Source organism: Neovison vison, chromosome 8 (assembly GCF_020171115.1).
Source record: "Neovison vison isolate M4711 chromosome 8, ASM_NN_V1, whole genome shotgun sequence".
Taxonomy (NCBI): Eukaryota; Metazoa; Chordata; class Mammalia; order Carnivora; family Mustelidae; genus Neogale; species Neogale vison.
The window spans coordinates 82,771,492-82,795,361 of record NC_058098.1 but is presented as its reverse complement, the minus strand read 5'-3'; the positions used below and the strand labels follow the sequence as shown (position 1 = coordinate 82,795,361).

The 23,870-nt window shown below is 45.6% G+C and overlaps 1 protein-coding gene across 6 annotated transcripts in view; it reads left to right on the top strand.

The window, feature by feature from the left end:
• Positions 1–5,681: 5,681 nt before the first annotated feature.
• Positions 5,682–23,870, top strand: part of BCL11A (BAF chromatin remodeling complex subunit BCL11A) — a 101,648-nt gene continuing 83,459 nt past the window's right edge. For 5 of the 6 annotated variants that reach the window (XM_044264015.1, XM_044264016.1, XM_044264011.1 and 2 more), the window contains exons 1-2: positions 6,086–6,195; positions 13,125–13,454. In XM_044264015.1, the coding sequence (XP_044119950.1) occupies positions 6,141–6,195; positions 13,125–13,454 (385 nt within the window). In that variant the 5' untranslated portion in view covers positions 6,086–6,140. Of the gene's footprint in view, positions 6,196–13,124; positions 13,455–23,870 lie in introns of all 6 variants that reach the window. The other variant, XM_044264013.1, reaches the window with a different exon arrangement.

The window sequence follows — 23,870 nt, the reverse complement described above, 5'->3', positions numbered from 1 at the left end:
GTATTCTTAATTGTTCAGTTGCTCTAATATTTGGGGTGATCCTTTTGAAGTCACCATCCTTGGTGGGAATCACTTTTAGGCTAAAATTAGCTCTTATAATAGGGTTGCCTGATCAAAGCCTTATTGGTCTCTGGGGCAAATTAGTAGAATTTGAATGGTCATGTTGGTTTCATTCACATGGTAATAGGATTTATTCACTTATTCACTCCAAAACCATTTATTGAGCATCTACTGTATATGAATTTTATATGTTTTTAAAGCAGTACATTGCACTGGCTTTATTGTCCAACACCTGTCTTTAATGTCAATGGTAGGGAACCAAATTAAATATTTTACCTAGCAGTGTTAATAACCAGAACTCCCTCTTGTCTTCAAAGGGGCCTCCTACTTAAATGGTGAGACTGCTTCCCCCTACCCATACATTATTGACTCAGCACACATCAGCCCAGTCTAGAGGCAAGTATAGACATATTTAGAGCAGATTCAGCTTTCTCGTTCTTTCTTCCCCCCCCTTTCTCCCTTCCTTCCTCACTGCCTCTCTCCCTTCTTTCCTCCTTCTTTCCCTCCCCACCTCCCTTCTCTTTTCTTTCTTTTTTTTGGGCAGGACAATCAGGTGGATGAAGTAGCCTGCCAGCCAGCTAAAGGCCCAGGGAGCCTCTAGAGAAATGCCAAACCAACTGTTTCCCCAGGAACTTTCTGGGGGATGTCTGCCCTTGCATAAGGTGTAGACACTACTCCCCAGGGGCCTCCTTAGGTCCTCCGCTCTGGATGACAGTGGCAAGAAAGGGGGAAGAAATGTTACAGAGAGATGGGGGTTGAGGGAGGCTAGGAAGAAGAGGGGTTTGTGGCCCCTTCTTTTCACCTTTCCCTTTAGGGGACCCACATAAAGTCCACCTCCTTTCTCACACACAACTTCCTCCTTTTTTAAAATTAATTTTTTCTTCATCTTAAAGACACCCTAGACTCCCACCCTCAAGTATTCGGAATGCAAAACCTATGTCAAGTATAGAATCTAATCCCAAGTTTTATTTTTATCAAGTTGACTGCCCATTCTCTATTTTCTGAGCTGCTATTAGGCCAAAAAGAAGAAAAAGAAGAAGGGGGGAGGGGGAGAAGGAGAAGGAGGAGGAGAAGGGAGAGGAGGGAGGAGAGGAAAAGAAGAGGCAAAGGGAGAAGGAGAAGGAGGAAAGAGGAAAGAAAAAGAAAAAAAGAAAAGAAAGAGAAGAAAAAAGAAAAAGGAAAAAGAAAGAAGTCCAAAGTAAGGTGGGACTGATTGTAACAATTTTTAACCATTCATTCAATCATTCATTTATTTATCTTTAAGCCTATAAAGGTGTTTCCCCCTAAAGGCAGACAGTGAATATTTTATTTTAATCTTGTAGTTTCCATCGAGACAGACCTTTAACCCTTCATTCTCCAGCTCCGCCCGAGTCCCCCGCACCAGGCGATCCTCCGCGCGAGGGCTGGGACTGTATTAAGTCTCCCTCTTGGAGCTGTTTGTTGACCACATTCACGTTCAGAGCCCTGGAGCTAAAAGCACTTTACACCATAAAATAAAAGCACTGTCTTTTTTTCTAAAAGGTTACGTCTGGAGGCCACGCGGCTCATACTTCATACCGAAAACTACTGAAAGGACTATGAAATCCTCTATGATTTACACTCTCTCTCTGCATTAGGGTATAGATCTACTCGACTCTAAAAATACGGTGGGTTTCTAACCGACGTGAATATATGTGCATTATTTCAGAAAGTCTGTTAGAAAACTTGTCAACACATTATAAAGCATAAACCAGGACTTGGCTATTAAGTACGGAGATCAGAGGCAGAATATATACTGCAGGAAGTCCTGGGGAGTCTCCTCCGCGGGCAAGATAAAAAGGGGGAGGAGGGGAGAGGAGGGGTCGACTGTTGGCCTGGAGTTTACATTCAGTGTCGTCACCAAAGGTTTGGGAAAGAGCCCACGGAGCGTAATTAACAAAGGTTCCACAGCTCCAAATTAAGTTAACTGAATGGCCAGAAAATAATTTTAACGTTGTCATAATTTATTACTTTCTAAAAGCCACTTTGGGAAGGTAAATATACTTATTGTGTATCCAAGTGTGCGCTTTTAAAGTGACCTTTCACCCCTCTACAAAAGCACTTGCATCATTAATCAATACTTATGTAATATTTTTAAACCTCTTAAAACAACACATTTTTCTTTCTTTAACACACGTACAAACCCTCCCCCTCCTCCCACTTTTGAGGGCTTTAGCGAGCATCCAGCGGCAATGAAGGAGGGGGCGTCACTCTGACCCGCAAGCAAGAGGGACCGGCAGTGGCGGTCCGCGACGAAGAGGGATCAAATGCCAATACACAGCCCCAGGTTTTCTGGACTGGGTGAAATCAGGCTGGGGGAGGGGCGGGAGCGAAGTGCAGTTCCTATTTCACTCTGGGCATTTTATGGTGGTGAAATTAAACATATGTTAATGGTGGAAACGTCGCTTCTTACCTCTCCTTTGGCACCTAGGGAAAGCAGCTGCAAAACTGGTTTTTAATGTATGTTTTAAGATGTGGTTTCCGAAGGAACCCCCTGGAATCTGAAACAAGTGCAATAACATAGCAGACCTACTTGTAACTAAGTGCTTAATTTCCTATGATTTTTTTTAAAAAAGAAAATCAATAAAATGTTGCCAGTTATTTATTGGAAATAACAACAGATAGCGGCCCTGATAGGGTGCCGGTGTTAGAGAGCACACAATTGTGTAATGAATTGTAATTCAGAAGACTGTTAAATGTGAACCACAGAACCTTTCAGAGGTAATAAAGTCATTACTTTTTACACTACAGCCAACCCTGAAAAGCTTTATACACACCATTATATATAAATCATACATATATATTTCCACAACACACATTCACCCATTTATATACCTTCTCTATATATGGACTTTTATGGATGGATGGGGGAAATACTTAAATTTGAAAAACTCAGTTCCAAAAGAATCTGAATCACTATTGTTACCTGAAGAGGCTTTTATTTTATTTATTTATTTTACAAAGACCTCCCAGTTGCACTTTATTCTTCCCTCTCCTCACCTTCCCTCCAACCATTCTTCTCCACGCCGACCCCCTCCCGTGCAATGACACTCTTTTGGTTGTTCTGAGGCTAGTTTAAAAAGACAAAGAAGATGAAGAAGAATGAAGAAGAAGAAGAAGAAAATGAAGCGGAGGAGGAGGTGTAGAAGGGGGAGGAGGAAGGGGAGGAGGAGGAGGAAGGAGGAGGAGGAGAAAAGGAGGAGGACAGAAGGAGGAGGAGGAGGCAGGACAAGAAGAACAGGAAGAAGAAGAAAAAAGACAGTAGTGGGAGATGCCGACCTGCTCTGAAGAACTCATGAAAAAGGGGAAATAGTGTAACGCACACATTACAGAGCTTTACTGCAAGTTAATCTTCCTGCTTCTTAAACAGGATTTGAGTGCCCCCCCCCAAAAAAGCTGGAGAGAAACAATAACAACAAAACACATTTACGCAACGCAGTTCGGCACACATTTCTCCTAATGTTGAGCATCAAAACCTCTCTTCCTTCCTTAGTGGGGCCCGAAGCTTCGCGGAGCCAGGCAAGCCAGTCATTTTCTAATAGGTTTGAAACTTTACTAAGACAACACGAGAATAAACAGCCGCTCACCGGCGCGGCAGGGAGTGGGCGCGCGTTTGCAAGCCGGAGGCTTCATCTTAAGGCAATAAAGCCCCCAGCCAGGTGGGGAAACGACGGAAACGACGTCCCTAAGACTGAGGAGGGGAAGAGAAGACGCGAGGGGTTGTGGAGCCGCTTGGAGGAGAGGGAAGGAAGGCTCCTCGTTCTGCAGACACACACTCACACACGTCCACCTGCAGCTCGGAGTCTCGCGGACCGCAGCGACCCGCCTCCACCCTGCACCCTCCGCGCCTCCTTCAGACTTGAGTCCGTTTGCCTCTCCCCCTCCCCTGCCCTTCCTGATTTGGAATCGCAACGCGGTCTCGGTGGCGGCGGCAGCGGCGGCTGAGGCTACAGGGTGGCGCTGGCAGGCGGGGAGGCTGGGAGGCGGGAGACGCCGGGGGACTTTGCAGACACGTTTCTGAATAAACTTTCCAATCGCAGGGGGTGCTGTTGCTGTACATTTTACGTAAAACTGAAAGTATCCCACGCCAGAGTGAAGCCCGCTTTTTGACAGCGGCAGCACGCGCGCGCGCGCGCGCGTGTGTGTGTGTGCGTGTGTGCGCGACCGAGCGCGTGTGTGCATTAAAGAGACAGGAGTTTATTTCCAACAGGTCTTCTTTAATTTCCCGGGAACGTCTGTGGAAAGGCCGGAGGGGCCGGTAGGCGCCAGGGTTTGCGCCTTGGCTCTGGGCGCCTGAGCAGCGCGGCTTTGACCCAGGGCGGTCACCCCACCACCGTGGTCTCCCCAGCTGCTCCTGAGAGCCAGTCGCTCTCTCTTCATTCCCCATTTTCTTTCCCCGGGTAACAGCACAGGAATAGTTGTGCCCTGCCTGTAAGAAACGTTTTTCTTTCCGTTCCTCTATGCTTTAGCAGTTGCTTTTAAAGAGTGGGAGGGGGTGTGTCCATCCCTGGGACCCGGCTCGAGGACCTCCCGCGGCGCCGGGAGCGGGTTCCCAGGGACTGGAACTCTCGGGACTGCCGGTGCTTTGTCCTCTGGCCCGCGGCCGCTCCGTGAGGTGGACGCCTCGGCGCCTTCCTCGCCCCGGGCCGCGGCACTCCTCTCTGGAGGCTGGAACGTGTCCCCTAGTCTGGCTTCTCGTTCTTTATTCCTTGGTCTCTATCTTTGAGACCCTTGGAAGCCCCGAGTCCGTGCTCCCAGTTTCATTCAGACCCAAACGCTTGTCAGGGCGCTTAGATCCCAGCTTCCCCCCACCCCCCACCCCCGCCTCGCCCCCGGCTCGGCCTTGTGGGTGCCCTCCAGCTCTGGCCTGCGCCGCCTCCCTCGCCCTAGCCCCCTCTCTCCTGGCTGCCCCGGCACCTAGAGGCCCCGGAGCTACCTTTCCGGGCCCGCAACCCTCCAAACTTGGGCTGGACTCCGTTTTGCCGCGCGCTTCCTCCCGCCTCCCCTTGCCCGCTGCGGAGCAGTAACTTGGAGGCTCAGCTCTCAACTTCGGGTGATTTTTCTTTGCTATCCTCTCCTCAGGCAAAGTTTCCCGAGCGCAGCCTCCAAGCTCCTGGCTTTCACCACGGCCCCCGGCGTCCGCACGCGGGGAGCGAGCGCGGCAGCCGCGCGGCGGTGAGGGGAAGTGGGTGTGCGCACGGAGGAGGGTGTCCGGGAGCAACTCTACCTGGCTTCCCTCCGCCCGCGCTTCCCGGGACCCAGGCTGCGGACTAGCCGTACACTCATGCTTTTTTTTTTTTTTTTTTTTTTAAGTAATCTTTCATTTTAGGGTCCGCGTCCAGGGCGGGGGGAGCAGGGCGCACGTCTCGCCTCCCCCACCCTGCTCCCCCCCAACCCCGCCGCCCCTTTCTTCTCTCCCGGCCACGCTGCCGCCACGGCGCTAGCTGCGGCCACTGGTGAGCCCGAGGCCCCAGCGCCCCCTCCCCTCCGCCCGCCCCTCCCCCGGGGGCCGCGTCTGGCGTCTGCGGAGCCCCCCGCCCCGCACCTCCCCCGCCCCGCACTGGCCATTGGCTTGTCCTGGTCTCTTTTTCATGTCCAGCCCCTGATGTGTGTCCATTGGTGTGAGCTTCCCCTTCCCTCCTCCCCTTCTCTCCTGCTCGCCCTGCCCATGTTTTGTGTGTCTCTGTCCATCCAGACTCCTGACGTTCAAGTTCGCAGGGACGTCACGTCCGCACTTGAACTTGCAGCTCAGGGGGGCTTTTGCCATTTTTTTCATCTCTCTCTCTCTCTCTCTCTCCCTCTATCTCTCTCCTCTCTCTCTCTCTCTCTCTCTTTTTTTTTTTTGCTTAAAAAAAAAAAAAAGCCATGACGGCTCTCCCACAATTCATCTTCCCTGCGCCATCTTTGTATTATTTCTAATTTATTTTGGATGTCAAAAGGCACTGATGAAGATATTTTCTCTGGAGTCTCCTTCTTTCTAACCCGGCTCTCCCGATGTGAACCGAGCCGTCGTCCGCCCGCCGCCGCCGCCGCCGCCGCCGCCGCCCGCCCCGCAGCCCACCATGTCTCGCCGCAAGCAAGGCAAACCCCAGCACTTAAGCAAACGGGAATTCTCGCGTAAGTAACCCAATAATAGTAATAATAATTATTAATAATCACGAGAGCGCGCAGGACGAGAAGTAAGAGCGAGGGGGAGAGAGGGGTGTGTGCATGCATTTTTAAATTTTTTTCACGAGATGAACCTCCGAGAGTCGGGATAAAAGAGCTTAAAGGGAGGAAAAAAAAAAAAACCAAACAAACAAAAAACAAACCTCCTCCTATCCCGAACCACAGCCGTACGTACACTTTTGGGATAGCACGCACCTTTTAATTTTTATTTAATTTACAAAAATTTGACTCCTCCTCTTTCGTGCTTTCTACTGCTTTATTTCGCTTTTCGATAAGGAATGCAATGATTTCCCCTCCAATTTGGCAAAATAATGAACAATGCTATGGATGCGAACAACTCTCTTGCAAACCTAGAGGAGGGAGCTGAAGGGGAAAAGGGGGGTTGCTTGCACTCACCGAAGGAAGGAAAACGGGGCGGGAGGAGGGGGCCCAAGCCAAAAAAACAATTCCCTGGGAGAAAAGAGGTGAGACTGGCCCTCGGACAGCAGCGCGCTCACGGTCAAGTGTGCATCTGGAGGAAAGTAGTCATCTCCACAATAGTGAGAAAGTGGGATTGTGGGAGGGGGCCCCCCGGCGCTCTGGAGTCTGCTGAGTGTGGAGAGGGGCCGCGGCGGCCGGGAGAGCTTGGCGACCGGGAAGGACGAGAGTCTCGGCCGGCGCTGCCGCCTTTTGTTCCGTTCCGAGGTGGGTGTTTGTCCCGCTGCCTTTTGTGCGGGCTCCTAGCGCTTGCCCTTCCGCGCCTCCGCCGCCGAAGTGCAGGAGCAAGGGCCCGGGGCGAGCGGGAGACGGAGGGAGGGCGCTCGAGCGGCCGCCGCCTGGGTTCCCGCTGCCCGCCCCTCCCCGCCGAACCTCAGTGGCAGCGAAAAGACGTGAAAAATAAGATAAAAATAAAAACAAAAATAAAACAAGGCAAGAGGATGTAAAATTTCTTGCCCCCAAACAGAAGCCAAACGCTCAGCCAGCCGTTTTCTGCGACGCTCTCCTCTTTGACTCCCCCACCCCCCCCTGCAAAAATCTCAATCTCTATTAGAGGGGGGAAAATACAATTACCCCCTTCCTAAAACCCCTTTAGTTGCAAACTTAGAGCGCCGTCGGCATGGAGAGGGAGCGAGGAACTCCCTCCTCTTACTATTTTTTGGAAGATTTTCAAAAAAAGTGGAAGTGGATTTTGATTGGGAAAAATCTCGTGTCTGAATGTTTACAAGCACCGCGTGTGCGGGAGCCTCCTGCCAACAAACAGACAGAGGACCGAGCGCGGCGCGGCAGCCCGGGAGCGGGCGGCGGCGGCGGCGGGGCCTCGCCCGGGCCTCGCCGGGCCTCGCCGCGCCCCCGCCCTGCTCGGGATCGCCCACCCCGCGCCAGCAGTCTGCCAGCCCGCACAGCGGCAGGCCGAGCGGCGACTCCGCGCCAGCCGGGTCCACAGTGCACTCTCGCCCCCAAGCACAATGCCCAGACGTCCTCCCAGCCCACCAGACTGCGAAATCGGTTAGGGAGAAACTCAGCTTTGCGAAGCATTTTTATTTTTCAAAGCAACTGAAAAAGCACGTCTGCTCCCCCCTACCCCACCCCCCGAGGTTCTTGTCCGCAGCTCCGGACCGCGGGGAGGTCACCACGTGCTTTCCTTGCCCCGCTCCCACCGGGTCTGGCCGCTAGCCCCAGCCTCCCGAGCTCTGCCTGGCCAGGTGTGTGTGGGGTGGGGGGTGGGGGGGGTAGTGGAGGTTGGGGAGGTGGGCAGAGTAGTATGTGCGAGTGTGTTTTGGGGGAGTGCTGGATCTCCGTACTCCGTGCACCCCACCCTTCAGTTCCTGCCCTCTAACCCGGGCCGTCTTGGTCAGTGGTGGTAGCGGTGGTCCTTTTGAGCCTTTATGGGGGTGGTGGGTGGATTACTGGGTCCTGGCTAACAGAGTGCGTCCGGAAAGGCGGGCGGTGGGCACTTAGGAAAGTTTGGCAGCCGGGGAAAGAAAGGCGTGAGAGGGCCCACATTCCTTCTCCTCCTCATTCGTGACCCTTATTTTAATTTTTGATGCGATTTAAAACCATCACTTACACGCAGTTTTATATTTATTAAAGGGTTGGGGGTGCGCATAAGGAGTTGAATTTTTCACTAGGCCCTGGAACTTGTCACACACTTCGGAAGCTCCCCCGCCCCGGCACGTTGCGGGGCCCTCCCTCTCCCCACCCCCGCGCATCCCTCCCTCGTCGCTCTCCCCCGCCCCCCACTCCCCCGGCCGCGCCGGATGCGGAGCAGACGCGGCGCGCGGCGGTGTGAAGTTACAGCCCGGCCAGGTACCGGCGGGAAGGAAGGGCAGTGTTCGCAGGACTCGGGAAAGCCGGGCCCTTCTTCGGAAGGATGCACTGGGGCTCAAAGGACGGACTAAGGCGTGCAGTCCGGGCTGCTCCCCTGTCCCCCACCCACCCCGGGTCCATCTCGGAACACTCCAAGCTGGGTGGGTTTAGCCGGCCTCTCGCCTAGTCTCAGTGCGGTCTTTGGGTTAAAGGACTAGTATGGAGGGGGTGCGGGGGCCGCTTCTTTCTCATTTTCTGGGTGCGCAGAGGGGGCGGGAGACATTCCGGTCTTCAAGACCCCCCCCCCCCGTCCTCCGCTTCTTGGGCTGACTGAGCCATTCGGTCGCTAGGAGGCAGAACAAGATCAAGAAAGCTCAGCGAACTTGAACCTGTACCAGAGCCTCCCCCACTCCCTGCTCTGCGTTTCTCCGCCTGGGAGGGACGAGCTTTGCGAGGGTGGGGGTGGGGGAAACGGACGGTTAGGCAGAATTCCCTTTCTCCCCCCATCACCCCTTATGTCTTTGTTCTTCATTTTGACTTTAAAAATGCTTCTGGCCAGGGCTGCGGAGAAGCGCTGGGAGTGCGGGTGACAACCCGGTGCGCCGGGCGCTGAGTGGGGTGCAGTTTTCTCTTTGGGGGCAGGCATTTTTGGTGGGGGGGGGGGAAGGAGTCTGCACTTTCAGCCTTCGAGGCAAGGCCAAAGGGCGGGCTCCAGCAAGTTTGCACTTAGTCTCCCGATTCACTTCTACCCCCACACCCTCGCGCAAAGCACGGACAACGGCGGCTACCGCGGGCTTGCACCGCGGTCTGCCGCCCAACACTTGGCTCCCCCGCCTCCTGCAGCTCTCGCCTCGGAGCCCGAAATCACAACAATAGTAATAGTTATCATCATAATGATGCGGGCTAGCAGCATCATTAATAATGAATAACCGCAGCCGCCGCCGCGCTGCGCACACTCGTGCCCGGAATTGCGGGAGAAACGCATTTGCAGAGATTCCCCGAAAGTAAAAAGTGTGAGCCTGGGGACACAGAATGAATTTCAGGGCCCGCGCTTGAGGTGTGTGTGTGGTGATACCGAGACTACACCAGGTTAACTGGCCAAGTTTCCCAAGCCCCACTTCCCATTTCTCCAACTGGCGGGGTCAGGGAACAGTGCTCACGCTGAGGCAGGGTGGTACCGCGGTGGACGCGGCAGTAGGGGCCCCTGGCTGCCGGTCGCCTCCGGCCTGGCCCGAGCCCCACGGACCGGCAGCCGCTGCTGCACGTGTTTGCAGCGAGTGCTGCCGGAGACTGCAGCCAGCAGGCTGCTTGCTTTGTGCCTCAGAGTCCCGGCGCCCAACTTCACTTTCTGCAAAGCCCGCCCCCGCCGGGTCCCCTGCCCCGGGCCTGTCGCCCTAGCCTTCGCTTTTGTTTCTTTGCTTTTCCTCTCGGCATTTCAGACTAGGTTTGCTTCCTTACCCTGTTAAGACAATCAAAAGGAAGGACTTGGAAAGCAAACTTGAAGGCATACCTCCTTTTCCCCCTCCCATTCCCCCAGCAGCCCTCGTTTCTCTTGCTCCTTCCCTACATTTCTTCTAAAGCTTTTTTTTTTTTTCTTTTCTCCTTCTTTAAATTTATTCCTTTACAACTGCACAGAGGAAGGAGATCTCAGTCAGCCGCTGGGGCATTGAGACGTTCCAGTCTGTTTTGCTGTTTCAACGCAGAAGCATTTTATTTTCCATTTCTTTCTCCTCTTGTAGAGAATTCGCAGCTAATTATTATGATTATTTGCCCACTCCCTTCCACTTCAATCCTGGACTCCCCGCTTTGTAGCGGGAGGTTTAGGCCGGAGCTTAGAAACGATGGTATTGTGGGGGCGAAGGAGGATGGAGTTGAATTGAGGGAGGGGGTAAAATGGCTGAGGTTAGGAATGTTTTTAGGGAAAGAGGAATTTGCATTAAAATACAGAGAAATTATCAGATGCCCAGAAAGGAAATGTTGATTACCACTGAGAAAAGATGTCAATGCAAATCAGTAGACTACACCAAGAGATTTGTATTTTCATATTTTCTTTGTGCCCCACTTCGACTCATTTTTAATAATATAGCAGCAATAATAAGAACACCTTTTGGTATTTCTCTGAACATTACTAGCCAAATGTTTTGCAAGAAGCCCAATGTTAGACATATTTCATACATTAGGATATAATTCTTGTTAATTAGCAATAATTTACGTTAAGAGCATAGAAAATGTTGAGGTTACAGGTTTTATATCTGTACATTTGATCATCTTGTTATTTTCAAGAACTTTGCCTCCTATAAAATTAATTAGGTGAAATGTGGAGGTGTAATCAGCAACCTCTGAATTACCACTTCATTTCCTGGTTTTGATTGTAAATCAGTTCAGTCACTACATTTAGAAGACTTTAACCAAGTCTGTTTGCACCGCATTACCTTTAACTATTTGATACCTAGGAGAATATTTCCTTTTGCTCCTAAATAATATTTCCACTATCAGAAATATATCAGGCCTTGGAGATTTAAAAAAAAAAGAATCTTAATGGTGGAGTTCAAAAAAAAAAATTTTTTTTTTTTGCAAAGATTCTACGTAGTACTAACTTAATGAAGCAAAATATATTATCTCTGAGTCTTTCTTTAATCTGTGAACCTCAGCACTTGTAATTAATGCTCAACAACAACAACAAAAGCCACATTTGTTGATGTGGATTAAAAACCTTTAATTCAAATAGCAGGGATCTTGGAGATGACTTACTTATTCGGTTCCTCTCTTGGTCAAAATGAAAGCAAATGTAGGAGAAAAATGACATAGAGGCATAATGCAAAAGCACTTCCGTTTATCTCCTTTTATTTGAAAAGCGTGCATGTAGTATTCTGTATTTATCTTTTGGTCAGTATGTTGGGCAAAGAAACATAAGTGCTTACTTTGCTGTCTTTATTAGTGGGAATATAACCTTCATATTCCTGTGGTGACCTTATGTTAAATTAGTAGGAGTACCAGAGGCTAGAAATTATGACATGTCCTACTTGAGCACAGGTGCAGCTAGGCAGGGCTCTCTCAATATTATTTCACCCAGCACATCTGGGAGTTACTCCAGATCTTCCCCCTCAATATTCAGCCTGGGTAGGGTTGAAATAAATTTAACCTGAGTTCACTGGATTTTTGCACTTTATCAAAATCGGTTCCAATATTCTACACTCAAATTAAAATCTATTTTTTGATTCTCTGTGGCTTTAAGTTCATTAAATGTGAAATTGGCAGCTTGCTAAAGAAGGTCAGACTGATTAACTGTTTAAGACTTGTACATTTTCTGCTTCAGTTTTATTAACTGGCAGCATCCTGGGTGTGTTTTTTATTTTGTGATTTTTTTTTTTTTTTGGCTAGAGTAAGCATATAGTTTCAGGAGCAGAGACTTACCAACTCTCTTTTTCCCTTTGGAAGGTTAAAAAATGATAGAAGCTGTTCAAATGAGATGCTGGAGTATTTTGGTGCAAAGTTAAAAAAAAAAAAAAAAGGAAACAGGAATGAAAGACATATCTACCTTGTTATACCGTCCACTGGTGATTATGTGTGTAGAAATAGTCCCATAATGAAGCGTTTTGGAGCTCATTCAGAAAATTAGTCAACTTTGACAACATTAGGCGAAGTATTTCAAGTCTAAAGAAAGGACTTCTCAGCCTTGTTCTGAAATGTGGCGTTTGCTTGACCATTCTGATTTTTACGTGATGGAGGCCACCAAGTGCAAACATGTTTAGAATATTTTAGGCATTCCTTTCTTCCGAATGAAAAAATGACTAATTGGCTTATTTTCTTAAGTACTCAAAAGTATCCCATTTAGCTAATGTGTCTGAGAAGAATTGCCAGTGAATTTGGTATTTCTTTGATTTTGTGGCACTGCTGAGTGTAAGATCAGAAAGGTTTTTGGCAGTATGAATTATGCTGTGTTATGATTATTATTTAGATCCGTTTCACAGGTGAATGCAGTCGTTTTCTTATTATGGCAGTGTACATGTGGCACATTTTCTGTGTGATATAGTAGCTTTCTAATTTATGAAGTTATGTCTCTGTGTACTTTGGAGTATATACATTCACACACAAAGGGTACGTGTATTTATCCACCTCCCCTTTTATTCTTTGGCACAATGGACAACTTAGTCTCTAAGAAAAAAGAAACAAATTTGGTTTCAGTCCATGTTTTTACCAGTTTTGGGGGTAGTTATTATTTAAGCTTTCTTTATATTCCCTGCCTTAAGGATTTATTTAACAGTCAACATTGTTTCTAAACTCGCAAACCAGATACAGTTTATAGTGTGTGTGTGTGTGTGTGTGTGTGTGTGTGTCTTCTCAGGAGTTAGGCAAGTCAGAGAGTTTTCTTTAAGTATATGATGATTTGCCTCATTGATAAATTTGCTTATTTGTTGATAACCTTCATATCCTTATATGTTTTAGGTGCTTATGGTTTCTGGGTAATATATGAAGGAAACTAGAAACACTTTATTTAATGTGGCGGGATGGGATGGGGTTGAGAATGTATTTCCCCTTTTTCTCTCTTCTCTGGCGCTCTAATAATTGTGCTTTTGTTTCTCCAACTACAGCCGAACCTCTTGAAGCCATTCTTACAGATGATGAACCAGACCACGGCCCTTTGGGAGCTCCAGAAGGGGACCATGACCTCCTCACGTGTGGGCAGTGCCAGATGAACTTCCCATTGGGGGACATTCTTATTTTTATCGAGCACAAACGGAAACAATGCAATGGCAGTCTCTGCTTAGAAAAAGCTGTGGATAAGCCACCTTCCCCTTCACCAATCGAGATGAAAAAAGCATCCAATCCCGTGGAGGTTGGCATCCAGGTCACGCCAGAGGATGACGATTGTTTATCAACGTCATCTAGAGGAATTTGCCCCAAACAGGAACACATAGCAGGTAAATGAGAAGCAAGGAGAAAAGCTGTTTGCATGTTTTCTTTTCATTTTCAGAGGTGCTGTAGCCAAAGCACTAAGGAGTGGTGAAGTGCTTTCTGTATTTCTCCATGTGAACTGTCCATGACAGCCCTGTAATGTTAAAATAATCATTCCTATTGCTTCCGTCCAGAACACAAAAAAATAAATATTTTCCACTTCACTGAGTCAGATGTAGGTGCTACACACATCTGATACCCTCTATCTGGGTCTACTGATGCTGAATTTCTCTTCCTTTTTTTCTCCCCTTCTCATTTTTAAGTGTTGAACCTTACTATATCCGGCCCAGTTTCCACTGTCCATCTCCAGCCATGGTGACCAGTTGGAGGCAAAAGTGGCCACACAGACATTTGGTAGTTCGGCTGATGACCTCTTTGATTCAGAATACCTAGTCAGACCTCCCTAGGGGTACAGTTAGTTCTCAAGTCTTCCATGAAGTGGGGTGGGCTGGCAGGGCGTTTTGGAGTGGGTAGAAAGAGTTAATTGAGCTTCAGGGCTAGCCTTGGATCCATATTGGCTGTCAGCCCGTATGGGGCTGTAATTAAACACAGCCCCGTGGTGGGATGACACCGTGACCTTGACTTTAAGATGCCATTTTCGACTGGCCAGGCCAGAGTAGAGAGGGCAGTTGCTGAAGCGCACAGACATGCTTACTCGAAAAGTTTAAGGGCATGTTGGAAATTTCAAAAGGTTGGTTTGACAGGAACGGCTGCTCCCTGCATCCTGCCTCCTCAGCTAAATGATAAATGCTTCTCTGTGCTCTCTCTTGTCTCTGATGTGGTTTTGACAGATGTATCTTGATTTTGTTTGTGGTTTACACAACCACATGTCACCCTTACAAATGTCCAGTCCAGACTTCCCCTGTTTCTGCTATAACACAATGTAAAAATTCTCTTGGAAAAATACATACACATATTCAGCAGCTCTCCTTCCTTCGGTTAGTTTTAGCAGAGAAGTAGCTAGGTGTGTGGGTTTCTGAGCAGCTCACGGGGAAAAGGAATTAGCGGCTAACAGAGGGACTTAAATCCCTACTCTAAGTGATAAACAGCAACCCTATATAGTCACCCTTAAAACGTGTTTTTGTGAAACAACAGTGGTTTAACACTCAAGACAGAGTGAATGCAGAGTATGTGGTGACAAAAATGCCAAGCCTATTGGTGCATCCCTTTCTTCTGTTTCCCCCTGCCCCCTCCCATAAAAGGCAGAAGGTTTGTTCAGTTTTAGGAAAGATAGTGCATATAATCAATTGATTGACTGAAACTTGTCTTTCTGACCTAGTTTGACCACAGAGTTGAACTGTAGTAGGTCAGTGGTCCAGAGGGGATTAAATGTCGTCTTATTTCTCCTTTCCCCCTCTGAATTTGATCATTAAAATCAAACGTGGCATTTTCTTTCTTTCTTCTTTTTCTTCTTCTTTTTTTAATGCTTCCTGTAATAACCCTCAGATACTTTTCGTTTAGTGAAATGAGAAATCTGTACCAGAGAAACTGCATTTACAAAATATTTTTCTAGAATCCGCACAGTTAGCTTATGTGACATGTAGGTTAAGATTTCATATCCCTGCTCCCTGTTCATGCCACCCCCCCCCCGCCCCCAAGGAGGATATGGCAATGACCATTTCCATGTGCTGTCTTGTGACTGGAAGGAAAACGTAAGGCATGATTAATGAAGCAAGAGCAGGCGGAAGGGGATTTGTCGTCTTCGGAGATCCAAAGCCTTTCTAAATCACCAAATATGGAGTAACACTTGCGTGATGTAACATTGTATTTACATATCGAGCTGCTCGTTTAAAAGACAAAACACAGTGTCTGTCAAGCAGGAATTAAAACCACACTTCTTACTGAGGTCCCAAATAGGTTATTCACTCTCAGATTAACCAGCTCCAAAATTCTGTGCTTCTGTACTTAGAAGAGGAATCTAAACGCTGGGGGAAAGGCACATAGTGAAAGCTTTTTACTTTGTTGTGAATCTACGTAAGGAAAGAAAAGATATTTTCCTTAACTTCTGGTTGTTGTGAAGGTTTTTTTTTTTTTTCCTTAAAATCTAGTGTAATAGCAGAGCCTAGAGAAGCACCCCACCCTGCCAAAAACAAGAATGAAAACAAACACAAAAGAAAGAAAAAAGAAAGCAAATTTAAAATATGTTTTAGAGTGCTAATACTAAATGATTTCACTGAAATGAAAAGCAGTGTAAGGTAGCTTACAATGGGCGCAGCAGCGCTGCAACCCAGGTGAGGTAAACCTTTCATGCACAAATAATTATAAAGCCTTGATTCCTTTCATTGTGTTTAATCACCTGTTCCCACCCTGGAACTGGCTGAACATAAATAGCGTGGTCACATCTCAAAGCGAGATGTCAGTAAGTAGAATCACAACTTCTCATAATTCAAGTAATGAATTAAGAGTTTCCTATGGTGAAATTAACATTCTACCATTGCACATAAATTAAGATGCCCTGGCCCTCAGGTGTCTCTGAAGGGAAGTATTAGAAGACGGCTGTACACTATTACTAGCCCATTTCTCTCCAGCATGTCTTCCGAGTTCCAAGTCTGCTTTTCTTTTTATGGCAAGGAAGGAAACAATAAGAATAATCACTCAGTAGATATTTGAATTGTGTCACAAAAAAGAAAGGAGAAGCAGTGCTCCGTATTAGGAGAGAGATCTATTGATGAATCTCTAGAAGAATATGTTTGGCAACCACATAAAAGTAGTCATTTAAGAGCGCTGTGTAGGAAAGGCTTTATTAAAGTGATGTAAGTTGGATTTGAGCTCACTGTGCTCTGTGCCATTTTATAGGCAGGAAGCAGGAATAAAACAGTGACAGATTTTTCTTAAGATAAATAAAGCTTGGAATTTGGGGGCTTTCAGATAGGAGAATAAGGTAGAGTTCTTTAAATCCTTAGTAAAGTGATAGCATTTTGACTGGACACAGGCCTCTCCAAGATGAGTGTTTTTTTAGAAGGGATGATTTTTACCTGGCTAATAGAAGGGGCTGGGCTCTAGTACTTCCCACCTGTACGTGCATTAACACATTGCTGTTAATCGGGTTGCTTTTTCATTTCATTCAAATATTCAAAATATTGTGTGACTGTGATCCATTGAGACCATTGCAATAGTACCCGTTTAACTGGAAATGAGCAGGTTATATTGTGGGGGGCCCAGTGCATATATTTGTGGGTCAGATACTCACCATGAGGTATGAGTAGCCCGTGACTGGCAGTGAGGCCTTTTAATAGGCGTGTTACTGTGTTTTCTAGTCTCCAATTTTATGATGGGGGAAATACTCCTCAAAGAGTAGTGAGAGGGAAACTGCTGTTCAGTTACAGAAAAGGCCAAAAATATAGTCCCACAATGTCAGATTTGAGGTTTTGGCTTATTATGCACAGAAATCTTCAAATTAGGATTGGGCTGTCATGAAGTTAGCTTTTTAAGAGAATGGGAGAAAATATTACCAGTGCTATAAAATGTAGTCAAGTCTACTGCCATTGATAAATACTTTTTTTTTCTCCTTAAAATCATGAGCATAGGCCTTTATATCAGGGTATTTCAAAATTATTTGCTCAGGCAATATACCTCATCACTGGATAAGAATATGTAAGACAGTTACTTTAATGGTGGGAGAAATACTAATTCAAAACAGAAATACAGCAGCATGTTACTTAAAGGTAAATCAAGTATAACATACTTAAGCTTTTCAGAATCTAGCAAATCAACTTGCCTTTTCCTTTTGTACCCGTTCTAATTCTTTCCCTAGCTCAGACTGGATTTGGGGATGTATTTGTGTACCTCATGGTGTAATTGTAAATGAGACTATAAATTATAGTATCCTAGTATGACTACTTATTTTTAATTTCTCTTTATTCATGTGATTCTGAATAAAAACCACTGACTTCTGAAGTGAATTTTTAGCATGGTAGCTGAAAAAGCAAATAGCAAATAAAAAAACAAAAACAAAACAAAAAAAACCCCAATGTGCTGGTGAACATTTTACTTACCTTTTGAATCCAGAGAATCGAGAATATTGTTTCCTTATATATATCTGGGATTTTCACTGGGAGCCTGTGTTTGTGAGGCCACTACCCAAAGACTCATGTTCATGAGTCTGGGAGTCCTATATACAAGCTGTATTTGTAAATAAGACCGAGAAAGGTTGTGAACTGGCAGCTTGGATGTTTTGTCAAAGTACAATGTCAGAGAAACTCTCTCTAAGACAAATTGTAAATAGAACTGTCACAGTGATTGCATGATTGAGCCACAGAAGTGTCTTACAATTGTTGGCATTGTCAGAGGACTTTTGAAAGCTTAATTAAACACAGTGGCCCGCATGGCTGCTAAATTTGCTTCGGAAAGCCAAAAAGGAAAAAAAAAAAAATCTAAAATGTGGAAGATCCCAAAGGTCCCAAAGTTTTTCAGACATTACCCTTTCGGTGACACAGAAAAGATGTATTGTGCATTTTTCTAGTTGTCTTTTATAAATAATAGTTTTGAGAATAGGGCCACGTGATATGAAGATCATCCTGTGTGTGATGTAGAGATTGTGTTAGTTTTTCAGTCTCCTGCTGTTACAGACAGTTAATGTAAAAATGGCCTTTTATTGGAAACACAAATATGTATTCACTTCAAGAACAGGAGCAGAGGGGGAAAGTTTCCTTCCCATTCTCTGTGTTCATTCTGTGAAAGCTTAAAAGAACAGTACTGTAATTTCTTAAATCACCCCATTCCTTGCGTCTGCAAGTTGTGCCTTTTACTTTAAAGGATCTGAAATCTGTTTTGCACACCTTTCTCCTTGTGAATGTGGCATTTAATTGTGGAGCTGCCCATGGGCTGGAAAATGCAACTGGGTGTAGAAACGGGCAGGCAATGTCAGGACAGCGAACCTTAAGCTCAGGGAAGAGGAGAGCTGGATGCATATTAATGGCACATTTTCAAGTCCTGGAAAATCATTAATTTCACACCGCAGCCTCAATGTAGTTTGGATAATGTGGGAGGACTAAATTGGAGTATATAACAAACGTGCAAATCCTAGGGAAGGATTTTTCAGAATTCCGTGATTTCTTAAGTGAAAGTATTTAAGGAGGGAGAATAGATGAATGGTGGCTGTGCACACTAGTCAGTAAGAAAGGAAGAAAAGTTTGGCTTTCCTTGGGGAAAAACACGAAATAGAACCAAAGTAGCACAGCTAGGGAAGTGCACCGAGATTGCGGCATTCAATGTGAATTTAATGTACTTTGGTTGGTCTGTTCACACCCTTTACTGCACAAAGGAATCATTTGACAAAATTTACCCCAAGCCCAAGTCTGTTTTTACATACCGTAGTACTAGCTTCGTGCAATAAAAAGCACTTAGCATCCACTGGACCCAGCCTGGCACCTCGCCACTTTTTTAGCAACAGATTTAATCACCAAGGATCTTTAGTACCTTTCTGCTTGTTCAGATTTCATTTGGGTCATGGTTATGTCAGCAGTGTTGTTATTACAAGGATTAAAAAAGAAAAAGATTTTAACTTAGTGCCCATTTTTAACACTGTCTCAAATCAAGCAGGTTTTTATTTTATGTGTCAATTTGGAGAACATTAATAAAGTTCATAAATATGTTCAGACTATGTAATTTAACGGCTAATAACCAGTACTTTTATTTGCAATGACAAATAGAAAATTGGCCATTGTATCGCTCCCTCCTCTGTTCTTTCCTTCTACCCAGGTAAATAAGCGTCCTTAAACTGATTCTCCCTTTCAATTATAGGGTATAGAGGCTCTGGCCAATATCAGTAAATTTACCTTTGTAATTTGCCATGTAGTTTTTACAACAATGACCTAATTAATTTGAGCACGAACCATATTATTGCTACTAGAGTCATTTTCTGTCACAAACTTAATTTCCAGGAAATGTAACCTGACGAATAAGAATGCTTTAGCTCTCCACATGTGCTCCCAGAGACCAAAGGCGGGTTTAAAATAATAATAATAAAAAAAAAAAGCCAGCATTATTAAAGCCAGTATGCTTGATGCCAGACTCAATTTGAAGCCAGTAAACATCAGACTGTATTTCTAATCAGTTTTAGAATGTAACGTATTCCATATTGGGTTCACTGGAATCTGCCTCTCTGCTTTTTACTGGCCAGCTGCACTCCCTATGCATTTTTAAAACATTTCAGCAAAGGCTTTTGCTGTTCTTAGCAGGGTTAGTAACTTGGGGTCTATTTCTGAGCTCATTCGTCATTCTGCGATGGCATTGAGTTAGGCTGGCAAGGGAAGGATTTGAAGCATGGGGGGTGGTGAGGTCACTTCTGACCCCAGCAGGGAATAGGTGAGCTTCATTTGCCTTTACAATAGGCGCACAGTTACTGCACCTTGGAGGAGCACTCAGGTGCCGCTCAGATGGGCGCATGTAAATGCCGTGTCAGATGCGGAGCCGGAATATTAATGCTCCTTCCACCACCGCACCGTAATAAAGCTGTACACAGCAAGCTTAATATGCAGCTAGTCTGGGGAATTGTGTAAACTTAGATAGCCCAGTGTGAGAGACAGCAATGTAAAAATGCTCGATATGCTACAGTTTCCATTCTTGTTCTCCTTTGATCTATAGCAAAATGAAAACATCATCCTTTCCTCCTCATGGAGTTGTCTCCCCAACTCTGCCACCTCCCAACCCACCACGAGAATTTTTTGCATGTGTGGTATGGAGAAATGCGACATAATTTGTTTCATATGGTTAATTACAGGCGTTTGAATATTTAAAATTTTAAATAGCCGCAGCTCCAGCTTTTCCTGTTAAAAGTATGTGATTTGAACAAAGGGAATACAGTGTAAATATTTGTGGTGATTTGCAACACCCCTCTCTCCCCATTAAACACACACACACACAGACACACAGACACGCGTGCGCACGCGCACACGTGCGCGCACAAACACACACACACACAGACATTCGGTTCAGATCTACTGCTGACTTAAAGGACTTCTGTCCCTTCAGTTATACTTTTATTTTTTCTCTAACCAATTTTCAGCTGGAACTCCATTAAAACATTTCACCATTATTTTTGAGTCCACTGTTGCTTGAGATTTTAAAGAGGATTTTTTATAATGTGTTCATTTAACAGAATCAACAGCTGTCAGAACCAGTTGTGGTAAATCCACAAACTGTACAAAAGAAAATACACACGTTTCCTGAAACAAAACACTTGGAAAAAATAAGCTGCCAAGAACTGGTGAATGAGAAGTTTACAGACAGGGAACCAGAGTGTTTCATCTCCGGGTTCACCCTGGAGACTGATGTGAGCGGATCTGATGCAACGCCCCTAGAAGGCTTACCTGACCAGGTGGCCGCTCTGGGACAAGGCACCGTGCACGCGGACTGCCCAGGGCTGCAACTTGCTCCTTCTTCTGCCCTCCTTTTTTTTTTTTTTTTTCTTCTTGATCTCTCTGCAGAGATAAAATACCAAGTTCATAGAGTGCTAAGCAACAAATTATATCCACTAAAGGTGAGATGATCAGATTTAAACTTCCTGTAAAAGAGGTGAGAAGGCGCCCAGCACACCCTTTTCCAGATAGGGTTGGCAGCCTGTTTTGCCGAATGGAACCGGCCCCGCCAGGGAATTCCCAGTGGGACTGTGGAGCAGGCCTGTTGATGAAGGGGATACCTGGGGACCTCGGGTCACTCACAATGCGTTTGTGTTTGTATCTTCACTCTTGTGAGCATTGGCAATGAACAATTACACCTACAATTTGATCTGAGTTTTAGATACAGGTGAGTCCACTGATTAAAAACTCCCATTAAAATGAAGAATGGAATTATTGTGAAGCCTGTGAAGGTGCTTTCAAAAAGAACACAGGTGCTGTTGTGTCCCCCGCCCTCTGGTTTCAGTTTTCTTTTTGAATTTTCTGCAAAACACAAGGAAGCCTCATGCTAAGCATCAGGGCATTTAAATTCATATTCATCAGTTATTCACTTTCTTGGTATGTAATGATGCATAAAAAAACTGCAAAAAAAATCACATCTGTTAATTTTTAGAGAAAAAAGGTGTAGCTTGGATTCTTACCTTAGATGGAGCACAAGGCCCTACATGCCATGTTTGATCTTTTTACATTTTTAAATATGGAGTTTCTTTTTGGGTTAAAAAAAAAAAAAAGAAAACAACAAAACAAAACTCTGAAGCATTTCCCCTTACTGACTCAGGGGTTACCATGACTTCACCATTTATTTACATTTAAGGGGCAGCTCGAAATGAACCATTTACTGGCCCTTTTAGCCCCTTCCTCCACAAGTCTTTGGGTTCACAGCTAAAACAATACGTTAACCAATGTTAAATCTTAAATCTCACATTAACCAATGTTAAATCTTAAATCTCACGAGTTTCTCCTACTCCATTCTACCCTAGGATTAACACACACACACACGCACACGCACACGCACACCCCACAACTATTCTTTTATATTTAAAAGTGAACATTGGCTACTGAAGAATGATTTAAAGGCTGCGAAAATTTTTAATAATAAATCGTAACCTTCTCATGTTATGTTTTTGTTATGTTAAGGGGAAAAAATCAATAAGGAAAAATTTAATTCTGATAAAGATACTCTTGGATCTTTGAAAACAACTGCTGTCCTTTTAACTAAAACATTTGAGCAGCTTCAAAGACTATGTATTTCTTCTGATCTTGGAGCTGTGTGACTGGTAGCAAGAAAGAAAAAAAAATCTTATTCTACATACAAGTGGATTGCTTAACAAGTCTGCACAGACACGTACTTGTTTGTACAATAGAGATAAAAATTCCTGTATAAAAATAATTCAGCTGCTGACAGCAGGCATTGTTGTCGGACCTGTCTTTTGTGCTTGTCCCAGCTCTGGGCCCCCTCTCCCCCCTATCTGCTTGGGACAGCTTGCTGCCTGCAGACTCCTGACCAGAAGTTAATTGCTATATATTAAATGTATAGGTATTGTATCTAAAGAGGAACATCTCAAGCCTTCCTGTATGCATTCCATTCTCCTTTCTGATGTGATTGCGGTGCTGCCAGCAAGGGGGTGGCAGGCAAACGCTCTAATAGGGAAAATGACTTGAAGGCAGTTAGGGGAAATTTGGCCTTCAGGTCCCATTTGCTCGGCAGTGTAGCATCAGTTTCTAAACTTTTGTTTTTAATCTAATTCTGATTTACTCTGTCACATCCCATATCAACCCTCATTGAACTCTACTCATGTAGAGTAACATTAGTGTCAAACGGAATTGGTCAGGACTGTGGACCTGTGGCTCATACAGATGGTTGTGAATGTGAGTTACACGCCGCTCTGCATCCGATTCTTTCTAATAAATGTTAAAATGGGGCACATTTGTGAGCAGGGCCCAGAGATAAGAGAGCTAAGGGATCAGGGATAGTACCTGGGGTTTTTTGCCCCCTTCTCTTGTCTCCTCTTTCGCACTTCCTTGGTATACCTGCCTTTCAGGTAGGACGATCCCTTCTGGGAAAATGTCTGAGGCTGGAGGTAGGGTAGGTGGGAGGGTTGGGGGAGGCCTGTGGGGGGTAAAGAATGGCAGAGAGAAGTTACTGGAGTATTTTCAGTGAGGGTTTGACACAATCACCCAGGCAGAGAGTCTTTTGGGTCCAGATGCGGAGCAGTAAGCACGGGTACGTGGTCCTTTCCGAGCTGTTCTTCTCAGTCTGACCTGTACACAAGCCGAGATAGGACTTTCATCTGGGTTGAGTGTATGGGATGGGGAAGAGGAGGCATTCACTGGGAATTCTCTTACTAGAATTTCTTAACTATCACGAGGTTAGTAAGGTGTGAGTTAGCATTCGAGGTGTGAGATAAATTCTTCTCCAGACTTCTCATTGGGAAGCATAAAAATTAAAATTCCCACTATGTAATAACTGGGGTGGGGGGTGAGAGGGTGGACACCACGACTTTCTGAATGTCAGCTGTTGTCTGTGTGACCTGTTCCTCTTGAATTACATGCTGCCAGTGTAGGATGGGGGGAACCCCCAGGAAGATAAATACCCAACGACAGGATTTTCACTCCTCAGAAGTAAACCAGATCTCGCTCCTCTGCCTCATATCCTCTCCTTTCTTGTTCTTTTCCTTTTGGAAGCAGAAACTTCTAAAACGAATGCCACTCCAAGGCGATGAAAAAGCTGTTTTTATACCCCAGTGGATGTTTACACAGGAGACTCAACTTGAGGGGAAAAAGGCTTTTTGGGAGGGTGGTGGGACTCGTGTTAATCTGTTTTGTTGGAGGCCTGTGCAGTATATTGCCTATGCGCAACTCTGGGCTGTTTTTGATAAATTACCATGTTTAGAGATAGGTTTGGCTCTTAAGGGCTTAGTTTTATGAACAAAGTCCGTAATGATGTTTGCAGCCTCTGTTTGTCTCTTAGCCCCTTTGGCTTCA